The 20,689-nt window shown below is 43.8% G+C and overlaps 1 protein-coding gene across 3 annotated transcripts in view; it reads right to left on the bottom strand.

Moving 5' to 3' along the window:
* Positions 1-123, bottom strand: part of kiz (kizuna centrosomal protein) — a 26,875-nt gene extending 26,752 nt beyond the window's left edge. The window contains exon 1 of one of the 3 annotated variants that reach the window (XM_069719678.1): positions 1-123. This exon is cut by the window's left edge and continues 2 nt beyond it. In XM_069719678.1, coding sequence (XP_069575779.1) covers positions 1-63 — 63 coding nt within the window. In that variant the 5' untranslated portion in view covers positions 64-123. The other 2 variants (XM_069719676.1, XM_069719677.1) reach the window with 2 other exon arrangements.
* Positions 124-20,689: the final 20,566 nt, after the last annotated feature.

Below are 20,689 nucleotides of genomic sequence, written 5' to 3'. Positions count from 1 at the left end.
CCTGTACATGCTCTCCTGAAGCGGGGTGATCTTCTCGTAGTACGGATCCTCGCTGCTGGACATTTTCACCCGTTTTGGCGCTGCAGTGTCGAGACAAGGAGGAGGAGGAGGAGGAGGGGAGGAGGGGAGGAGGAGGGTGGCTGGTGTTTACATTGGTTACCATGAACACCGCTACCCAGAAACCCCTGCTCATAAACACAGAGAGCACGTGGTGTGAAAACGCGCCGAGCTCCCACCCACGTGCTCTGAGTAACCAGCTGTGTTTCTGTCAGGAAGGAGAAGGGAAGTATTCTTCCTCCAAAGAAGTTCTTGAATGTTTCGTTCCAGAGAACCTGTTTACTCAAAGCTGCTTAAATGTCATTGTTGTCTCAGGACCTGAGCAGGTAAACACCAGGTGTCTCATGTCTTCCTTTGTCTCCTGTCCCATAAGCTTTCTGTCAGACACGCTGCTGTCTCATTTGTCTGATGGCTCGTCCCCAGATGTTCTTATCAAAGTTCATCCTGACAGCTGATGGCTGCAGCAGCTGTTGGGACCCTGAACCTGTTGGGACCCTGAACCTGTTGGGACCCTGAACCTGATGGGACCCTGAACCTGATGGGACCCTGAACCTGTTGGGACCCTGAACCTGATGGGACCCTGAACCTGATGGGACCCTGAACCTGTTGGGACCCTGAACCTGTTGGGACCCTGAACCTGATGGGACCCTGAACCTGATGGGACCCTGAACCTGTTGGGACCCTGAACCTGATGGGACCCTGAACCTGTTGGGACCCTGAACCTGATGGGACCCTGAACCAGATGGGACCCTGAACCCGATGGGACCCTGAACCCGTTGGGACCCTGAACCCGATGGGACCCTGAACCCGATGGGACCCTGAACCCGTTGGGACCCTGAACCCGATGGGACCCTGAACCCGATGGGACCCTGAACCCGTTGGGACCCTGAACCCGATGGGACCCTGAACCCGTTGGGACCCTGAACCCGTTGGGACCCTGAACCCGTTGGGACCCTGAACCCGATGGGACCCTGAACCCGTTGGGACCCTGAACCCGATGGGACCCTGAACCTGTTGGGACCCTGAACCCGATGGGACCCTGAACCCGTTGGGACCCTGAACCTGATGGGACCCTGAACCTGTTGGGACCCTGAACCCGTTGGGACCCTGAACCCGTTGGGACCCTGAACCCGATGGGACCCTGAACCTGATGGGACCCTCAAACACCCTCATCAACCAATTTAACACAATTCCAGTCCCATCAAATTGCTCTTTAGCTGTTGAACTGAGGAGTTTTGTTGTCCTTTTCTCATGCTAATCTGCCCTATTCAGCATCTCTCTATGAGGCTGTTTGTTGTGAAATAAATCCCCTTGTTTGCCTCCTGCATGTATAATTGATATTGTTGCCGGCTTTCTGTTTGTGCTGTGGAGAGCTGAAAGGTTTGGAGGTGATGAAGAAAATAAGATTTGCAGCATTGCCATTCCTGCTGTGCCTGCGATCATCCTTTGTTTGATGTCATACGATGCAGTCATGATGATTTTTATGCACAATATAGACAACATTGAAAGCCACTGTTTAACATGTTTCTGCCTTCCTTCCTCAGGTCACCCAGATTCACTCACACGGGAGTGAGATTCCCCAAAATGAAGGTGAAAAGTCTGGACTCAACTTTTAACTTGAGCCATGCTGGTGAGTACAACTTTAACACTTCAACACACAAAACATAAAAGTTCAGGGCTCAGCCATTCCTCCTCTCTCCCACACTGTTCCTATCTCCGTATCTCTTAAACAACATACATTTTAACTTACCAGTAAATTATCAACAGCACATTTCCATCCGAGTTAGAAAAATGTATTTAGCTCAAATGGTTGAAAATAAAACCAGTTTTGACGATAGAGTAGGTGTCGTCGTTGCAAGTGCTTATCAGTACAAAGAAAAAAGTGCCATGCATACATTTTTCAAATCTTACTCCATGAATGGGTGCACCAAAAAACGTTTTGTGTTTTGTTTTTTTTGTGTTTTTTACTATTTGTAGTTTTTTATACAGCCTGCACTGTTTTCCCCTGCAGCTCCTCTGAAGACATACAATGTGTATGGCCATTGATATGCCCTAACAGAGGTCACAATTTGCATGAGAATTAACAGCTAGTAAATTAAATTGATATTCAGTGCACATCTCCCCGTTGAATCCTTCAGACCTTTGTTCCCATGCCTGGCAGAGCCCATGTTCAGCCCCTAGCTAGTCAGAAACATCTGTGCAGTTAATAATTTGATAAACAGCTTACACAAATGCTAAATTATCTTCTCCATCCCCTCCCTCTTTTCTGTCTCCCCCTTGTTTGAGACTTGGAACAGTTGGCTCACCTCTCTGTGGTGTTTGGTTTATCTGTCTTTTGTGGCTGTTCTTCCACGGCTCTGCTTTTCATGGCTCTCCCTTCACTCCTTTCTCTATCACTTAGATACTGAAGCAGTGTTTGGGGTTAATGCAAATCTTCAATCAACTCATGTACGAAAAAAGAAAAGGCGTAAAAGTTGCCCTTTGTGGCAAGTTTAAAATAAACTTTGTGTTCATTCATTGCTCAGTCTGGATAGCATTCACCTGAAATGTTGAAGAACTGTGTCATCTATCAACACATTTGAACATTTACGATGCCACTGTGCTTCCATTCAGTTAAAGCCCATTGTTTGCTCAGAAATCAGGTGACTCCCTGTGAAATTGCAAATTAAGGTCTGACATATTTTTTTCCAGAGAGCATCCTACATCAGAGTGCAAAAGCTTTCAAGTTCCACGTGTTAATTCAATGGTCACTTGTTTCTATAATTGGCTGATACCACCAGCTAGAGAGATTTGACCAGGCTTTTATAATCGTTTCAAAAAATAGGCACTTGTCATTGGCACAGGTGTAGTGTGATTTTCACAGAGTTATATTAAAAAGATTAAATGTGTCCAGATGATGATATTAGTAGTATGTTTTCAGAACCAGGTTTGATTAAATTTTAAAAAGGATGCAAAATATCACAGTCAAATCTCTATGTGTTTGTGCGTGTACCACACATGTGCCTGCATGCGGTTTATTTGTGTGTCCATATTTTGTAAGTACGTTTTTGCCTTTGAGAGGACAGCAATTAGTTAAGTGCTATCAAGTGGATGAAAAGCTGCAACAAATCCCCTTTATAATTTCATGGAAAAGAAAGCAGACAAAATAGAATGGGATGGAGGGGAGCTAGTTTCCAATGCTTGCCTTTTCGGCTGCGACTTAAGAAGAAATTGAAGACCAAGAGAGTGTGCTAAGCTGCGTTAAGACACGTGTAATTTGTTTTTTCAGATGCAGAGTTGTGTGTTGAAACTTTTTTTTTTCCTGTTTTGTAGATATTGTCTCTTCTACCAGTAAAGTTGAATGAGGAGATCAGATTCACCCTGATGCTGCACTTGTTGGTTATTTGAGCAAACATCAGGCCAGTCTCGAGTGTTGTCTGAGAGCACAATGCCTCCGTGTGATTCTGAACAAAGACAAAGGTCTAATGACAGTAGCTTGTTGTTCGCGCGTGCACGCCTTGTGATGCCGTAGTTTGCAGAGTGGATTCATTCTCCGTTTTCTATTCTTTCCTTTGCCGTCGGTGTCATGGAGACTCTTATTTCCACGTGCTTCCAGTGGGCAGATCCTGTCAGACAGGAAGGAGAGGATCATCTCTAAGTTTGACAAGAGTCTTTGAGCCTGGAGTTTGACCGACAGCTGATAGGAGGGGTGGAGTGGCACACAGCAGCAAATAAAGGCAGTGTGTGTGTGTGTGACTGTCAGATGATGACATTCATGTGGGCTGTTTTGGTCAGGTGTCTTTATAGCTGGAGCTGAATGTTTGATCCATGGCCCCCTTCACCTCCATCTTTACCAACGCAGGCTTGGTGGCAGTGAGCTGTCGTGCAGAGGTTGTCCTGTACTGAAATGAAACCATTACGGATGCTGAACTAGAGGGGAACTTCCACTTTGTCTCCGCGTCTCAGTATGTTAATGTTTACCTGCCGGTTTTGAATGTGTTACTGTAATGTTCCACTAATAATATTTAGTAGTTGTGGATCTATTTAAACTCAACCTTGCCGTATGATTGCTGAAATATTTTAGACAGAGTACTTATCTGCATAACTGTACATGTCATTTGCAATTTTGATGCAGTACTTTAGTTTTAATATCTATGTTGTCAAGACCTATAACTTTGTGTGTGTGAAGGATCCACAGAGCCACGACGGCGATGTCATTAAATGAGCCCCTTTTCCTGCACCCAAAGAGCCAATCCAGTCCTCGATAGCCCCTTTGACCCATTCCTCCAGGAGAGGCCCACGGGGCCCATGTCACATTCACATTAAGGCATTAGGGAATGCTTTATTTGTTTGCGTGAGGGGCAAACTCTCCTGTCCTTTGCACAGGTCACACTCAGTTGACACTGCTATTGGGAGTCATTGCGCTTATGTGGGTTCAGTCTTCCAGGTCAAATTATCCTCCAATTTGAACTGAAATTGGGAATTGCGGCGGCTCGGATCAGCGCGGGCCCAGGCCCTCTCTTCAGTATTAAGCCATCGCAGTGTTGTAAGGCGATCTCCTGTAATGAACCCTGTCACCACTGCCACTGCACCAATATCCCCACAACACAGCATGCATATTGATTGCAGATTGTGAGTGCGAGAACATGTGTGTATGCAGTGTATGTGTGCATGCTCCCACGAGCTCACCTTTTTCTAGCAAGAAGCAAGGGAATCGTCTTACTCTGACTGATTAGAAAGCTCATGCATAGGAAATCACGGCAGAGACACTGCTCCCCATCTGCCCGCAGTGCAGGTGAAAACAATTTACACATCGCCAGGCTAATGGATACATTCATAGGGAGCACAGACAGGGAGGGGGGGGGGGGGGGTAACACAGAGCGAAAAAGAGAGGGGCTGTAATGGGCCCAGGCCAATGCAGGCCAGTGGCCCTGCTCATGTGGCCAAGCCAGATAGCGGCGTATCAGATAACACATAATCACCAGGGTCAGGGACTAATGAATGCGGTCGTGGCCCACCAGAGCAGGCTTTTGCCCGCACTAAAGACACTTGTAAACAATTCGGCTGGGTGAAACATGGCAATAATATGTTGATTCAGCAGGTAATGAGGTTCTCCCTGAATCAATACCCCCAGCTAACCCCTTTCCCAGGTGGGCCAGTGAAGAGCAGCAAGCCAGGTTGGTGAGCACACACCTCTGTCGATGACCTTTCCGTGGCAGTAAGGACACGAGGCAGTCTGAAGAGGACTATTCTCGTATTGCACAAGGCGCTGAGTGTCAGAACTTTCATTCGCAGCAGGCAAATGAACATGCAGGCGCTGCATGCTAATGAGCAGCAGGCTATTTTCCACCTTTTTTATCTGCACATTATGCTCTTGACTTTGGAGAAGGTGGGAATTAGGTTGGACCTCAGTGTCAGGCTGCCTGATGGCTCCGCTCAGGAAAAACTGGTAATTGAAGCCGATGGCTGCCGCGGAGGAGGTCTGAATTTGGAAATAAACAGTTTCAAGCACTGCACGTCATTTCTAGAGAGATGACAGGGGGAATGGAAATGAGCTGTCTGGATCTAATGTGCTTTCGCAGCAGGGAAAAAAGGGGACCATCTTTCAGATAACAATTCCACTCATTAGGACTTCAGTGCCACCGTAATGATGAGAGACCAAGTTGCTAAATTCAGAGAGGACAATTAGGAAATGCTGGCACCCAGACAAACCCAGTAAACAAGGACACATGGCTCTGAATTTACTCTGGCTTGACATTGTGAGATACATCTAATCGCTTTCAAGGGGTGTTAAAAAAGGAAAAGCAGTAAATGGTCTCCTACTGGGTAATTCTTGTCAGAGCAGCGACTAATTTATTACTGTTTTTTCATTAGCATCATAGACAAATTAATTCCCCTCTCATTGGTTCAGTGAGTTGTTCACATCTAATTCTATGCTTGTTAAAGGGCAATGCCACAGATCAAAAGCACATCTTTTCATTCATTACTTACAGAGCATTTGGATGTTTTTTTATCCTTTAGAGAGAGCTCAGAATCCTAAAATTATATATTTTGGATCCCCTCACTATTTATCCAAGTACATTTGATCATATGAACATATTTGAATGTTCTTTTTGTGCCACTATATTAAATTGGCGCTGTGATTCAACTGTTGTCATAATGACATATGATAAACTTTGAAGAAGCTGTTGTCAGAACAGAACACAAAAGTAAACCGACTCCACGAGGCTTTTCTCATACACTCCTCTGCAGTTTTGGCAGATGTGTCCTATTCACCACCCTCAATCCACTGTACCCCCTGTGGCTACCACCAACTTCTCAGGCTCTGCAATGCTGTGGCCTAACACTTCCATGTGTGTGTCCACTGCATCGCTCTCCCTCTTAGGAGCCACTACCTCTCCCTATTTCAATTTCCACAGGATTACCAACAACAATACATTTCCTCAACAGTTGTGCAGAGTTCCTCCAGTCTGCTCCTTCACCACGCCTTCTCCCGGTCATCCAAACAAAGCCGCCAACCCCAAAATGTAACTTGTGGACATTTCAAGCAGGATTCCCTGAGTAGAATGAAGGTTTGCTCATTAAACTCTTTCAACATGTCTGCTTGGTTGATCTCTCCTTCTGCATTAGAGTGAAGAATTTGTTGATATGCTTTCAAATGACAGCAGTAGTTAATCTCTAATGCTTTTTAATGTGGCATCAGAGTGGCATGGAAAAAAAAACAACCTCCATGGACGCGGCATGCAACCTTGATGTAGCGGGCGAGACCACAGGGGTTTCTGAGACTCCGATAGCCTTCATGCTCATGAATAAAACAGTGGGTTTAGGGGGCTTCCTGTGCAGCTAATTCACAGTGCTGAGCTTCCAATCTGTTTTTATGGTACTTGGGTGGAACAATTTCTCTTCCCCTGCTACAGGGCTGCATACAGCACGGAGAGCGGATTCTCGGGAGCTCGTACAGGGATAGTAATTTGCCGTAATCAGTCATTGTGCACTGGTGAGTTTAGCACAAGCTGAGACACATGATACTTTGTGGTGTTTCTTCAATTTTATGCAAATAAACAAAGCAGCACAGTTTCTAAAATTGCCCTTCGTTTTGAACATAAAAATGTCTGTTGGCATGTAATTGCCAACACAAATTTAACGTAGGTGTTAGGTATGAATGATTTATGTATTTCTAAGCTCTCATAACTTATATGAGTTGGGTATGTGGCATTTGCCATGAACTACAGTGATCCTTTATACCTAATGATTGATTACATCACCATATCCTTTGAAATGGAACCTCTTGCTAAAATACCAAGTAACACATTGCTGTCTCTCACTGCAATTAGCAATGAGGAACGTGGCTCTCTTCCTCATGAGTCCTGTTTGCAGACTCATTACCAGGCCCTGCTGGTTCCTCCAGCACTGAGAGGAAGTTAAACAAAGCGCCACTCACACACAGCCTCTCCGCGTTGACAACAGGCTCCAGACCCATCGCCAAGCGCTGAGACGTGAAGGGTCTGCGAAAACAAACCACTATGACACCCTTCACTCTTTCTTCTACTCGACCGCACCCTGTCACCATCCGAGCCAATCACGAGCCCTGTGAGCAACGTTAATAACTGAGAAAACAAACCACCTGTCAATAAAGCCCCAAACCGTTTCATCTTAAATCTTCCATCATATATGTTTTTTCAAAAAAAAATGCCCCCCTCTTTTTTTTTTTTTTTTAGCTTAATTTTGACATGCAATCATACTTTCACCTGTCTTATTTATTACAACAAACTAATTGTAATTTTAAATGTTAGAAAGTAATACGATCAGGTAGTCACAGATGAGGTGGAAAACATGCAGTCAGATGTACATATTGATATGCTGTGTGCACACACATACTCTATGCAGTGGTTCTGCACACACACACACACACACACACACACACACACACACACACACACACACACACACACACACACACACACACACACACACACACACACACACACACACACACACGCACACACAAAAGAGGCAGAGGGGACCTAATTAAATGCAGACAGTGCCGGTGGACCGGCGTACAGTGGAGCCGGCCTCAAGCTGCCACAGCAACAGTTCATCTCGGCCAATTAGATGTTCCATCAAAGCCGAGGGAGCCATAAAGCAACGGGTTCACAGACGATATTGTTGTGTGCGTGGTCAGCAATCAGCACAGTCCCCTGCTGGGATCTGCTGCAGAGAGAGTCACCTGACAACAGCCAGTGCAGCAGAGGCCTGCCTGCCCGCTGTGTGATCTTCTCCTAATGTGTACGTGATGGAACCACAGGCCTCGGAGATGGAAGTAATGTGACGTAGAAATAAAATACATATCTGAGCCCCCAGCAAAGTTTCCTATTTATTGGTCTTCTTTCAATCAGAATATGTGGATGTTTGATCTTCGCAGTATCTAAGAACGATGTAACCCAACTAATGATTAAAGGTAACTATTTCTGCACAAATAATTAGTGATACAAAGCAGCTTAGCTTTACCTTTTGTTTGCTCCGGTCACGAACAAGACGTACAATGATTACTTCCCTGCCATGAAGCTCGACGTTCACATTTTCTGATTCAACAGTCTCAATTTGCATGGCTAATTTTCCCATCGACTTGAGTGAGAAAATTGTTTCAGAAAAATAGCAAGAGACTCATTTTTTCTGCTGTTGCATTGTTGTGCAGCTGTATATTATATAAGTAAGGAAGCAAGGAGTTTTGAATGTAATCGTAACTTTAAAATGGGATACGTTAGCAAAGATTTCACTTATTCTCCGAGACTTATTGGAGCCCGACTCATTTATCAGCTAGATATTTTATTAGCCAATATTGGGCTATTACAGATGCATGTGTAGGCCAATATGGAAAAAAAAAAATAATTATAGAACAAAACGCAGCAAAAGATGCTTGGGTTAAAAAAAAATTTTATTTGTGTTTTTTTTTTAATCATTACTAAATTCCTAGTTTACGGTTTCAGAGCACTGATGTCAGAAGTCTCGAAAGTGTTTCATATCAGCCAATATATCTATATCAGAATTTTTGTACTCCCTAATTTTAGTATCGTATCAACCCCTAAAATCCAGAATCGGTTGGACTCTTAGTTCTTGTGTCTCAGTAGTCACTCCCATCTAATGTAGATACCAACAATCCTATAAGGACTGTGGAGACACCAGATTGACAGCAGACTGGAGTGTGGACAGGATCCAGTCTAGTGTTTAACCTGTCGATGGGCTCAGGTTCATCTCCTGAGCCTCCTGGTCTTCCATGAGACTGAGCAGCAACAGTCGTTCTGTCTCTCTGCTCAACCCTGAAGCTGAGAGTGAGGCGGGAGTTGGCCCAGGATGGGTTTCCCAGGATTAGGAGGGGGTCAGGGCTGGAGTACTGCCACTCTCCCTCTCAGCAGCCAAGCCACAGCTCCCTCATTATACCTGAGGAGTCAAAACATTACCCATGGTGCACTGGGGCCTCTGAGACAGGCCCACCCCTTGCACCATACAGGGTGGGGTGGATCTACTTCCATAACAGTGACAGGGAGCACACAGAATATTCTGGGTTGATTTGTATTGGAACATATTTTGATAGAAGTTTGTCGTATTTAAATTTAAGAGCACTTGAGAGCGCTGTGTCTTCTGGTTCTCCCTCTCTGACATTCTCCTCAGTGTGTCTATTGTAGGTCATGGAGTGTATTCGCTGTATCCGGCCTAGCCTCCACAACACGTAAAGGCATCCATTAACCAATGACATCAATAGGCTTGTGTTAATTTATGTCTATTTATTTATATATTTCTCCCTTCAGTGAAACATAATTACAGATTATGTAATGTTTAGGCCTGGTGTGTTGATTATTGTCCAGTGTTTGAAAGGCTACAGTTCTTAGTGAATTAGAGAATGATTAGTGGATGGAAAATCTACTTCATTCTAAATGTGTTAATTAACAGCCGGTGCAGTGGGTGCAGCAGTTAAAAGCACTAGTAACCTCACACAAGCTTCAAATGTAACCACACTCTAAATTGCATTGCCGTGGTTTTCTTTGAAAGGCTATATTTAATTAGATGCCATACAGTAGCCGTTTCCGGGCTAATGGAACTTATATTATATGTAAGAGATCTGGTGAGGAGTCACTTAACCATCCTTGACGACTGCGGTCTCAGTTCTGAGATACTGTTTTCGAGACAGAAAAAAACGGGGATTAAATCAGTACAAGTACAGTTGATCCTGGACGTGTGAACTGAGAGATTTAAAAACCAGTGAGGTGAATTTCATTGATTTTCTTTGCTACGTTGCATTGTAACAAACTGCTTAAAAAAAAAAAAAGGATATTAGGTGACAGGACATTATTTAATATTTTATTCATTTTAGAATATTCTTTTTTCACTGCATTTTATATTAAAGATTAGGTAAGGACAGAAGCTTTTGTAAAATCTACACGATATAAACACAAGACCAATTCACTGAAAAGCTCTTCAAGGACTACAAACAGAGCACAGAGCCACCTAGTGTTAACACTCACTATACAATAGACTCCTCCAGCAGCCTCACATCTTACACTGACAAATGTGTTGCAGTCATGTACATACTGTCTTATTTCCACCAAAACTTTCAAGGAAATGAATTTCAAAATGACATTTATTGCAGTCAAAATACTAGGAAATGTTCTCAACTCTAACACGTGTATGTTCTTATTGTTATTGTCACAGATGTTGTCCTGGATGGTTTGAAGCACAGCGACAAATATTCCCAGTCTGCTACTCCTTCTTGTTTTACTGTGGCGAGCTGCCCCTCATGTAGCACGGTTGTTCATATCTTGGTTAAGGGTGCCCCCATCTGGCCACAAGCTCACTAAAGTGTTCACTGATCGTGTGAAGCGCTTTGGTTGTTCCTTTGGTTCCTCCTACCCCATCGCTTGTTCTTTGCACTGATTCCTATTATGGAGGCTAATTGTTAGATAATATGGGTTGTGCATGTGACCTACCTCTGCTAATTTTGAATTGGCATGAGGCGATTTGAATCATTGTAGACATGTGATAGTGCACAATGTGGAATTAAAGGGAAAAGAAAACATTCAGTGGTTGCAGATTGTACTTCCTCTCTACATGTCTCACACACCTTCAGGGTCCTTGCAGCAACAGTTGTTTTGGGGCAGTCTTGGTATATTGGGTGAAATAAGGGTGGCGGTGTGCAGCGGTGTGATTTGCAGCCTCGCCGGAGGAGCCCATTTCCTTGCGTGTGGTCACTGGGCGCTGGCTGCTGTTCATCAGTATGGAAGTCTGAGGTGAGGAGAAATTGTAATGATGGACACTGAGCGGCGAGAATCAGCGGCTCAATAAGCTCCCTAATTGCTTAGCAACAGTGTTCCAGGGTCTCTCATTTGAGATCAAGAGTTTAGTGGACTGAAGACTCCGCTTTGGAGAAATAGAGCTTGTGCCATTTGATAAGACGGCGGAGAAATGGGCTCTATCTTCTACTTCCTCTGTGCCCTCCCTCCCATTCGTCCACCCCCTCCTCTCTCTCTCTCGCTCTCCTTCTCGTTTTCTTTTTCTCTCTGTCTCTCCCCCCCCTCCCCCCACCCAGGCCTTTCCTACCAGGATGATTATGTTACCTTTCAACTGCATGATGTATTCAGTTCACTAGATTATTTTCTGTCATCTCAGTTAATTGAATTCTGTCCATCACATATAGATGTTTTCACATTTGCATAAAGGTTAGAGTGGTGAAGAGTGTCAAACTTCAATTTAGACAATGTCACTCAAATAAATATACTGGCCTCTTTCTCTCCCCCCTCTCCTGGCTCTCTGGAGGTGGGTATTTACGGATTCGGTCTGAATTTAAATAGATCTGTATTCCTGAGATGTGCTGGCTCTCATATACATGTAAATATGAATATGAAAATGACCGGATGGCTCTCTGATATGGGCTGCATGATCATGCTTAGTTGGGTGTGTGTGAATCTTTTCAATAATCTGCATGTTGGCACATGTTTGATAGTGTGTGTGTGTGTGTGTGTGTGTGTGTGTGTGTGTGTGTGTGTGTGTGTGTGTGTGTGTGTGTGTGTGTGTGTGTGTGTGTGTGTGTGTGTGTGTGTGTGTGTCCACATGGTCACCCTCATGGGGGTGTGTGTGACACAGACAGTATGTAGGCATCGCTGTCCTCTATAGAGGCTCTCAGTGAGCACTTCCTCCTACTTCCCTACTCACTGTCAAGTGTCTCTAACATCCAGCCTACAACTGTCATGTGAAAATGTAGGACCTCGTGGGGGGGGGGGGTAAGAAAAGGACCTACCTGAGTATGCTATGCAAATGTATCTTTACACACAAACAGATGCACATCGAAGCTTAGATATACATGCATTCAGTGACACACGACACACACTCGTCCACTGAGATTTTAAAGCAGTTTCCTCATGGCAGGCAATCTGTTAAATGGCTAGAAGTGACAGAGGGAAACAGAGCATAATAACATGTCACAGAAGGAAACACAGCAAAGAGGAGGGAGAGAAGCAGACTTGTCTGACAGACCCGGGCCAATTCACATTTAATAAGTGTCTCAGAATATCCAATTATGTTTGGTTTTGAAAATTGATTCATGTGTCTTTAGCAGCAATTTTCATATTAGCCTCTTTCAAATAAACATTTATTAGGTTTATGTATCGCGTTGGCGTGTGGCGACAGCGTGCAGCCAGAGCTAAAATAAGTCTGTGTCAGTTAGTCGATAAAATGGGAGCGCGAAGACGACGGACAGATTAGAGTGCTTATCTCTTTTCATCAACTCTGAATGCCGGCTGAATTGAAGGTCAATATCTGAGGATTCTCCAAGCCGAGCAGGTGTCTGGAGAGTATGGATTGGCTGGTGCTCGCAGCGCTTCTCTCCGTCTTTGTGGGCAGCCCAGGGCCAATTTCAAATGTGTCACAGCCGCATTTGAGCCAACAGTTACCTGGACAAAACCACTATACATTATACTACATTCCTCTTTAACACTCCTTCCCCCCTCTGCTCTTCATTCTTCTCCCCTCCCTCTCCGTCTCTGTTGGTCTAGATATGTCACGCGGTGGGCTTTGTCACACCTTGTGACACATGGTGTGAGTTATCGGTAGAGAAAATGTCTGCAGAGAGACAAGCGAAGGTGGGTTATTACTTATGATAACATGAAAGACAATTATGCGCTGGTATTGACTAGGAGATTTGCGATCTCTTTTCAGGAATGGATGTGGTCAAAAGCTCAGCAATGGAGAAAACCTCTTTTTTGATTACAAATTAGAAAACACAAATGTCTGTAACAGGGAAAAGAAGGTGAAAGCATGCCTCCTTTCAATAGGCAATCTGTTTACAGCCATTTTCAAGGTTGTTCATTATTGATTACATCTCTATTTCTCCATCCAGAGACACAGTCAAAAAACACTGTAGATAAAGAACTATTTAAAACTTACTCAGACAGTGTACAACTCTATCTTGCTTCTTTTCTCTCCCCTGGTTTGCTATGAATGGAGCGGTTTTCTTGTTGGAAACGGACAGTGAAAGACTGATAGGCCATGAACGGGGCAGATGGCACTCTGCTCTTGCCTCCAGCTCCCATGTTTGTGTTTGAGTTTAGTACTCTGTTCAAACTCTGAAATCACACACGCACGCGCACGCGCGCACACACACACACACACACACACACACACACACACACACACACACACACACACACACACACACACACACACACACACACACACACACACACACACACACACACACACACAAACAAACCAGTAGATAAACATTGGCACTCGTGTGGTGCCCTACATGAGCATATGCAGAATGTGTGTGTGTGTGTGTGTGTGTGTGTGTGTGTGTGTGTGTGTGTGTGTGTGTGTGTGTGTGTGTGTGTGTGTGTGTGTGTGTGTGTGTGTGTGTGTGTGTGTGTGTGTGTGTGTGTGTGTGTGTGGTTGGTTACTAGGCTGTGGAGGTGGCGCTTGTGTATTGAAGGGTCTTGTCCAGTGTGTCAGAGGGCCCTTTCGGCTACTCTCTTCTCAGACAAAGCTTTAGTGAAGGGGCTCACTCCAACAGGACATGGCTGCTGGGGGGAGGGAGGGAGGGAGGGGGAGCAGCAGCACTCCAGACCTACTCGCCTGCAGGAGGAGGCTATCTCAGCCACCTCGTCCTCAGGCTGGCCGATACCGTTCACCACCACCACCACCACCACCCACAGCGAAGGCCATATCTGACCTTATCGTTGCATGTGCGCAGCTGTCGATCAACACACACACTGGTAGAGCCACAGAAAACAAGCTTTCATGGAGAGTGTTGGAAAATCACAAAATCGGCAGCACTTAAAGATGTACACAGCTCAGCCAGTCTTGCAACGGGATATTATGGAATGCGAAAATTGTATTATACAATTATTGGTGTCAAGAAATCAGTGCTAACATTGAACATGATGATCAAAATTGTAGAAAGGGCATACATTTTTTTTTTTTTTGAATTGAACTGCACAAGAAATTAATCTACTTTTGCTGCACTGAATAAAGAGAAAACGCCTGCTGAGTATTACAAGCAAATGAATAGCTGGCTTTATTTGTGTACGCATCTGTAATGTTATTGTGGCCATTTTTATTCAGGCGGGCAAAGTTGTGAGCTCACCCTTGGCTTTTATTTACATGGTAGTCTTTCGTCTGCTCAACGGGAGTGCCTAGCAAGCTGTAGATAGGTCCTTTCACGTACTTACAAAGGCCGCTTCAGCGGCTTTTTGTTGCCGTAACTACCTCTTTCTTCCTCACATTCCAAATATCTTTGGTTCAAACCTGGTGGCCTTGATGAACAAGGTTCTATGGAATCAATCAACTGCTTCTCTCAGAAGATCTTAACATGGTTTAATGTTGGCCTTGCCACATTGTCCTTTTGAGATATAAACCTCATCCAACTTACGCCTGAGATCCAAGTTTCTTTTCTGAGGGGTCTTTTTGTGTAGAGTGGATTTCAGAGGCCTCAGTGTAGGAAAAAAACACACAACTAGAAAGAGACAAGCAAGGCTGAGGCATATTGTTCTTACTAATAATGAATGACAGCATACCTCAAGTATTTCTTGTGATTAATTCATTCACCACAGTCAAAGAAACAACCTTTAAATCAGTCATTTTTAATTTGTATTTGAGTTTTAACACAAATTAGGGTTCTGTGTGTTTATTAATTCAGATATAGATTTGACAGCACTTCCCTTGTAGAAACTCCAATAAATGTAATATTATCAACACATATAACGAGCAATTACATATCTTTGGTAGATCAAAATAATGTATCAAATGTAAAGTGATGGGCTCCCAAAGAGAAGCGTGGTTTCTGAATATTGTTTTCACTGTATTTGAATAAATAACAAATACATCTGTAATTTTTGACATTTCTTTTTCATTGAGCAGCGGGGAACACTGGCTGTGTAACAGACAGCTATTCATGGTGGACATATGTGTGGAGCACCGTCAGCGTCTCCAACCTCTCCCAGCTTCAGTAAAATAACAACATCTGCCTTCAGCTTTTATAGCCCACAACATATGTCCCTTCATTGGTGACAAAGCTGGCTAAGGCTCTCATGCTGTTCCTGTCCTCTAATCCAAACATACATCTTTAGATACCTGTCAGCCTTTATTATTCCATCCTCTGTCGCCACAGATAAGAGAAGTTAAAGTTTAATGAAATGCAGGTCGGCTACACAGGCCCGGCTTTTATAATTTGTCACAGGCTGTGTGCTCGGAGCCCACTCCTATGTAAACACGGAGACGGTGGTCACGGCCATTACTTCTAAATGACAGAACACGGACGAAGTGGCAGAAATGTCACTCTGCACCAGCCATTTTCCTGTTCTCCTGTAAACCAAAGCTGCAAACATCAAAATTTGAAAAACACAAACTCTCATAAAGCCGGCTGTAATGTTTTCTCACCAAATTACCTACAGAAGCCATATCCAAATGCAGTCATTTCCCGTCTGTATTTCCACATAAAATTGATAGCCAGCATGTTTCTCAGGCTGTGTTTTGGGAAGCCTTGGATGTGAGAGCAAATGTGGTAGTTGTAGTTGTGATGAGTGCCCTGCAGCAATGCTCTAATAGCCAACATGCTACCCTTAAGGCCTGGGGTATAAGAGACAACCTATTCCCTGTCTCACACTAGGGCCACAGCACTACTTACACTGTGTCCTTCTATATAACCCTAATGTCAAATGAAGATAGGCCTGGGACGCCTGCAGCTACAGTGGTCAAGGAGCTCTAATGCTCTTTATATCACTGGACTGAAGATTCTCAGCCAACTTGAAGTATCTGTATAATAAATGTATTTCTGACTAGCAGCCTCTTTTCAATCCTGTTCAGGTTACATGAAGAAAAATTAACAGCAGAATGACTACTTTGTGTGATTTATGTTATTGGCATTGTCATTATGTCTTTTTAGAAACAGTGTTGTTGTCATTTGGCCCGAGACGATGAGCAGCACCGTGTTGGAGCTGGAGGAGGACCGTCCCTCTTCACTGGTTTGTTCTGCACTAGACAGAACTCTAGGAAACAGCTTATTCTCCACTTCAATTTTGAGCTCCATTTTAGCCTCGACTGCAGTCCACACACACACACACACACACACACACACACACACACACACACACACACACACACACACACACACACACACACACACACACACACACACACACACACACACACACACACACACTTCACCAGCAGCAGTTGATGTCTTACTACAGGCAGGATCTAATTTAGCCAATCCTGTGACATTTATCCTTTAGGTAAACTCTAGCCCTCCCCTCTTAGTCCCAGTGGCACCAGTGCCAACAAAACGGCACAGTCATATTTTAGAGCACCGCTTCACACCTCAAAGTGCCCTCAGGAACACTCGGTGTCTCCTCTCCCGGTACCACTGAAATACTCCACATTTTGTGTTATTTCTCGGCCCCTTTGTGATCAGTCAAAGAAAGTTAACTGAGAGTACCTTTGATGAAAAGAAGTGTGTGTGTGTGTGTGTGTGTGTGTGTGTGTGTGTGTGTGTGTGTGTGTGTGTGTGTGTGTGTGTGTGTGTGTGTGTGTGTGTGTGTGTGTGTGTGTGTGTGTGTGTGTGTGTGTGCGGGGCGGGGGGGTATTTTGGGCTGCAGCCATTTTCAGGTGGTGCATAAACTGACAGGCAACAGTACACTATGACATGTGAACTCAGTTATGGCAAAGCACCCCAACAAAGCTGTTGAACAGACATGCGCAAATATCAGAGGTGGGCCGTGTGTGTGTGTGTGTGTGTGTGTGTGTGTGGGGGGGGGGGGGGGCAGTTGGGGCTATAATCAGTAGCTCTGTGACAAGTAAGGGAGGTGGCGGCTGGCGGGAGGGACAGAGGGACCGGCCTGATAACAGATTGAGGGACTCTGATAAACTCTCCTCTAATGGCTCTTCCTGTCCCTCGCCCCCTTTTTTTCCACGGCACCTATTTAGCGGACTCTTCCACTGGCGGCGGATTAGAAACCTGGATAAGGAGAGGCAAACACTGGCAGCTTCTCTGAGTAAGCAACAGAGAGGGAAACCAGAAGAAGATAGAGAGAATGAGGGAGAGAGAATGGGAGGACGAGAGACATGAGGAGAATGAAAGACAGAGGGAGAGCGGCGGAGTGGGAAGAGAGCCGGAGAGGATATTCAAGGAGTGGCACTTACCAATAGCCATCTATCGTTTCCCCCCACCCCCAATCCCCTTTTAGCCTCCTGCTTTATTTTTGCTTTCTCGGCCCTTGACAATGCAGTAACTGCTCTTTGAGCCTGAAGTCGATGATGGGTTCAAGTGGCGGGTTGCAGGAGGTGTCAAACACGGCCTAATTCTGTGTGGTTAACGGCTAGGCATGACACATGCAGGACAGTGTAAACATGGATTAGGTTGATGTCTCAATCACAGCATGGCAGCCTGACAGACAGGCTGCTGACAGTGGCAGCAACACCTGCCTCAAGTTCAGACGGGTTCACAGTATATCCACTGTTACTATCACAACATGAAACGCTCTCTTCTACCTCGTTCCACTGTTTTATCCAAGCTTTCTTTTTTCACTAACAAACAATAATCTATTGGAATATTATTAGATGATTGAATTGATTTGCTTGAGTGTGTGTATAATTGTGAAAATGAGTTGTCAGATGAAATTGTGTATACACGCAAATGCTATATATAAGCTTGGGATCTTTACGAGTCAAATGAAGTATGGTGGTGACTTTTGTTAAATGTCTGTTACCATTACTTTCTAGTTCACAGAAATAATTGTCATAAGAAATCTTAATATATCCTATAAAATATATATATAAAATATTTTGCATGCATTTGAACTACTAGAATAGACATTTTTAGGATTCAGTGCTGCTTGCATTTACATTTACACACAGAACATTTTAAGAAAAAGTAAATACACAAAATACATTTGTGAAAAAAGGAAACAACCAAAAAATATTAAAAATAAATATTGATTTGCCTCTCAAAAGAGTTCTTTAAACATTACACAAGTGCTAAAGAGCTTTAAATAACAGTGACTTTTAGGTTTTCAGTGGTGACTAAAATGTGACGTGACTGAGGAGCAGTAAAGATTTTTATTTTGTGAGAGGTCGTTTTATTGAACGTAGATGGGTAGAACCTAACACCCAAGCTACTATTCAACAGAGGAGGCTCAAAATAAAGAGGGATAATGTAACCAAGCAAAATGAAAAGCAAATAATTATATCCAGCTTTAAAGCCTCTATTAGTGCAAGTCTGCACAGACAAATGGAAAATTGCACACTTAGCAATTTGTCCATTTGATTATGACTGCTGAGTATGTGCGATTAAAATAGTGTAATTATATCTACTATATTGCCTTCACGGTCAGAACGAGACATAGAAATATCTGACAACGGTAGAGACAGTGTGATCGACTGGACACAATACCACATACTGCAGTAAATGAATAGAATGTTCCATTTTCTAAATTGATCCATGAAAAGGATTTATCTGGTAGAGCTGAAAGTTCAAACTGCACATAGCGTCTGCTGTGCTGCTGGTGTTAAACTGTTTAAAAGACAACTATTGACTTCCACCACAATGTTTCTTTTCAGATTGTGTGAATTTGAAGCGTTAAAGCACCACTCCAGACAGCAGCAAAAAACACTATCATGATTGAAAACTCTGCCACAGTGTCAAAGAAGAAATATCACAAATTGTCATACACTGGTGGTAATTATGTTGAGTAGCGTCCTAGTGGAAAGGGTCGTCTTTCTCCACGCGCAAGACAACGTCACGCTTCTGAGGGCCAGTGAGCTGCTTCTCTCAGCCTCACGCTCTCGTGTCAAGTGCTGCAAACAATATGCACTCAGCAAGCACTGCTCGACTCAGGAGACGACATGCTCCAATGATTGTGCCTTTGCCACAACTATTTGTGATTGACAAAGGCCCGTGTAACGCAACCATTGACTTTACCTCACAATCTGCTATCTCCGTGTATCTCAGCGCGAGAGCAAACAAACGAGCAGTAAATAACTCGCTCCCTCGGTCCCCGCAGGCCGTCAATCAGATGGACAAGTGTACACTACGCCGCGTTGGAGAGCTCAGGGCTGAACTAATCCAGTAAATACAACAAAAGCCCCGAAGAGAAAAATCCTGTCAGAAGATCCAGTCTCAAATCACAGGAGGAAATGTGGGAACACAGAAACCTAATGACTCCGAAGCAGGCGTGAAGTGTGAAATCCTTTTCTTTCCTCGGAAAAGCTGAACCTGCGTGCACGACGTAGCCATGACAGATAATCACATGTATTGATACACTGAGTAGAGTTATTAGCTAGTTAACAAGGCTCTAACAGTAATATTAGTCATTATTGTGGAAAGTCGTGTTGAAAAGGATGTCGCTTGAAATTCATAATAGCCAAATGAATGCAACTGTTGTTGGTATTGAAGTCTTTCAATGGCTGTCTTGCCATCATCACACTCATCATACCACTGCATTACACTGAACAAAAGAGCTAAAGACTAATTATTGAAAGATCCACACAAACTAGTGAGCTAGCTAAATATTGTCAACTCCAGCCAAATTCCCAATCTGCCTCTATTAATTAAGCCATTTAATCATCCACCATACTAATTGCATAATTAAATCACTGCCTCCTGGGTGCTACTGATGTGCAGTGGGTAATCTGGCGCTAAAATTCCACTCATCAACAATGTGGGCTGGTTGATAATGGTAATGGATGGCTAGGACCACACCGCTCAGAGAGGACACTCGCTTTATAAACACACAATAGGTTACGGTCATTTTCCATAATATCAACTGGCTGGCATTACAGAATTAGCGCTGCTACTCATGTTAAAGAAGTGCCTCAGACTGATATACAATTAAAAGTGAGACTCAAGAAAAAGATCCTTGTTTAGCTTTAATAATTATGTAAATACAACAAGGATATCCATCTCAACCGATTCTCTTTATATTGAATATCTGTCTTTATATTTTAGACCACACTGTAACTGTGAGTGTCGAAAACAATCCTTAAATTGATGTTTAGACCAGTAATTCAGAAACTGTAGTATTTGTACCACTGGTGCATGAGGCTTCAACTCATGTACTCAAGAGCCAGCCTGAAAACTGCACTCCACTTTCCCAAGTCCCCAAAAAAAAAA

The sequence above is a fragment of the Brachyistius frenatus genome, unplaced genomic scaffold (genome assembly GCF_029030835.1).
Source record: "Brachyistius frenatus isolate BFR_SWC_R1_liver_20210118 unplaced genomic scaffold, ASM2903083v1 Contig_220, whole genome shotgun sequence".
Classification (NCBI taxonomy): Eukaryota; Metazoa; Chordata; class Actinopteri; family Embiotocidae; genus Brachyistius; species Brachyistius frenatus.
Note: the sequence above shows the minus strand (reverse complement) of the source record. Positions and strands in the feature narration are given on the sequence as shown.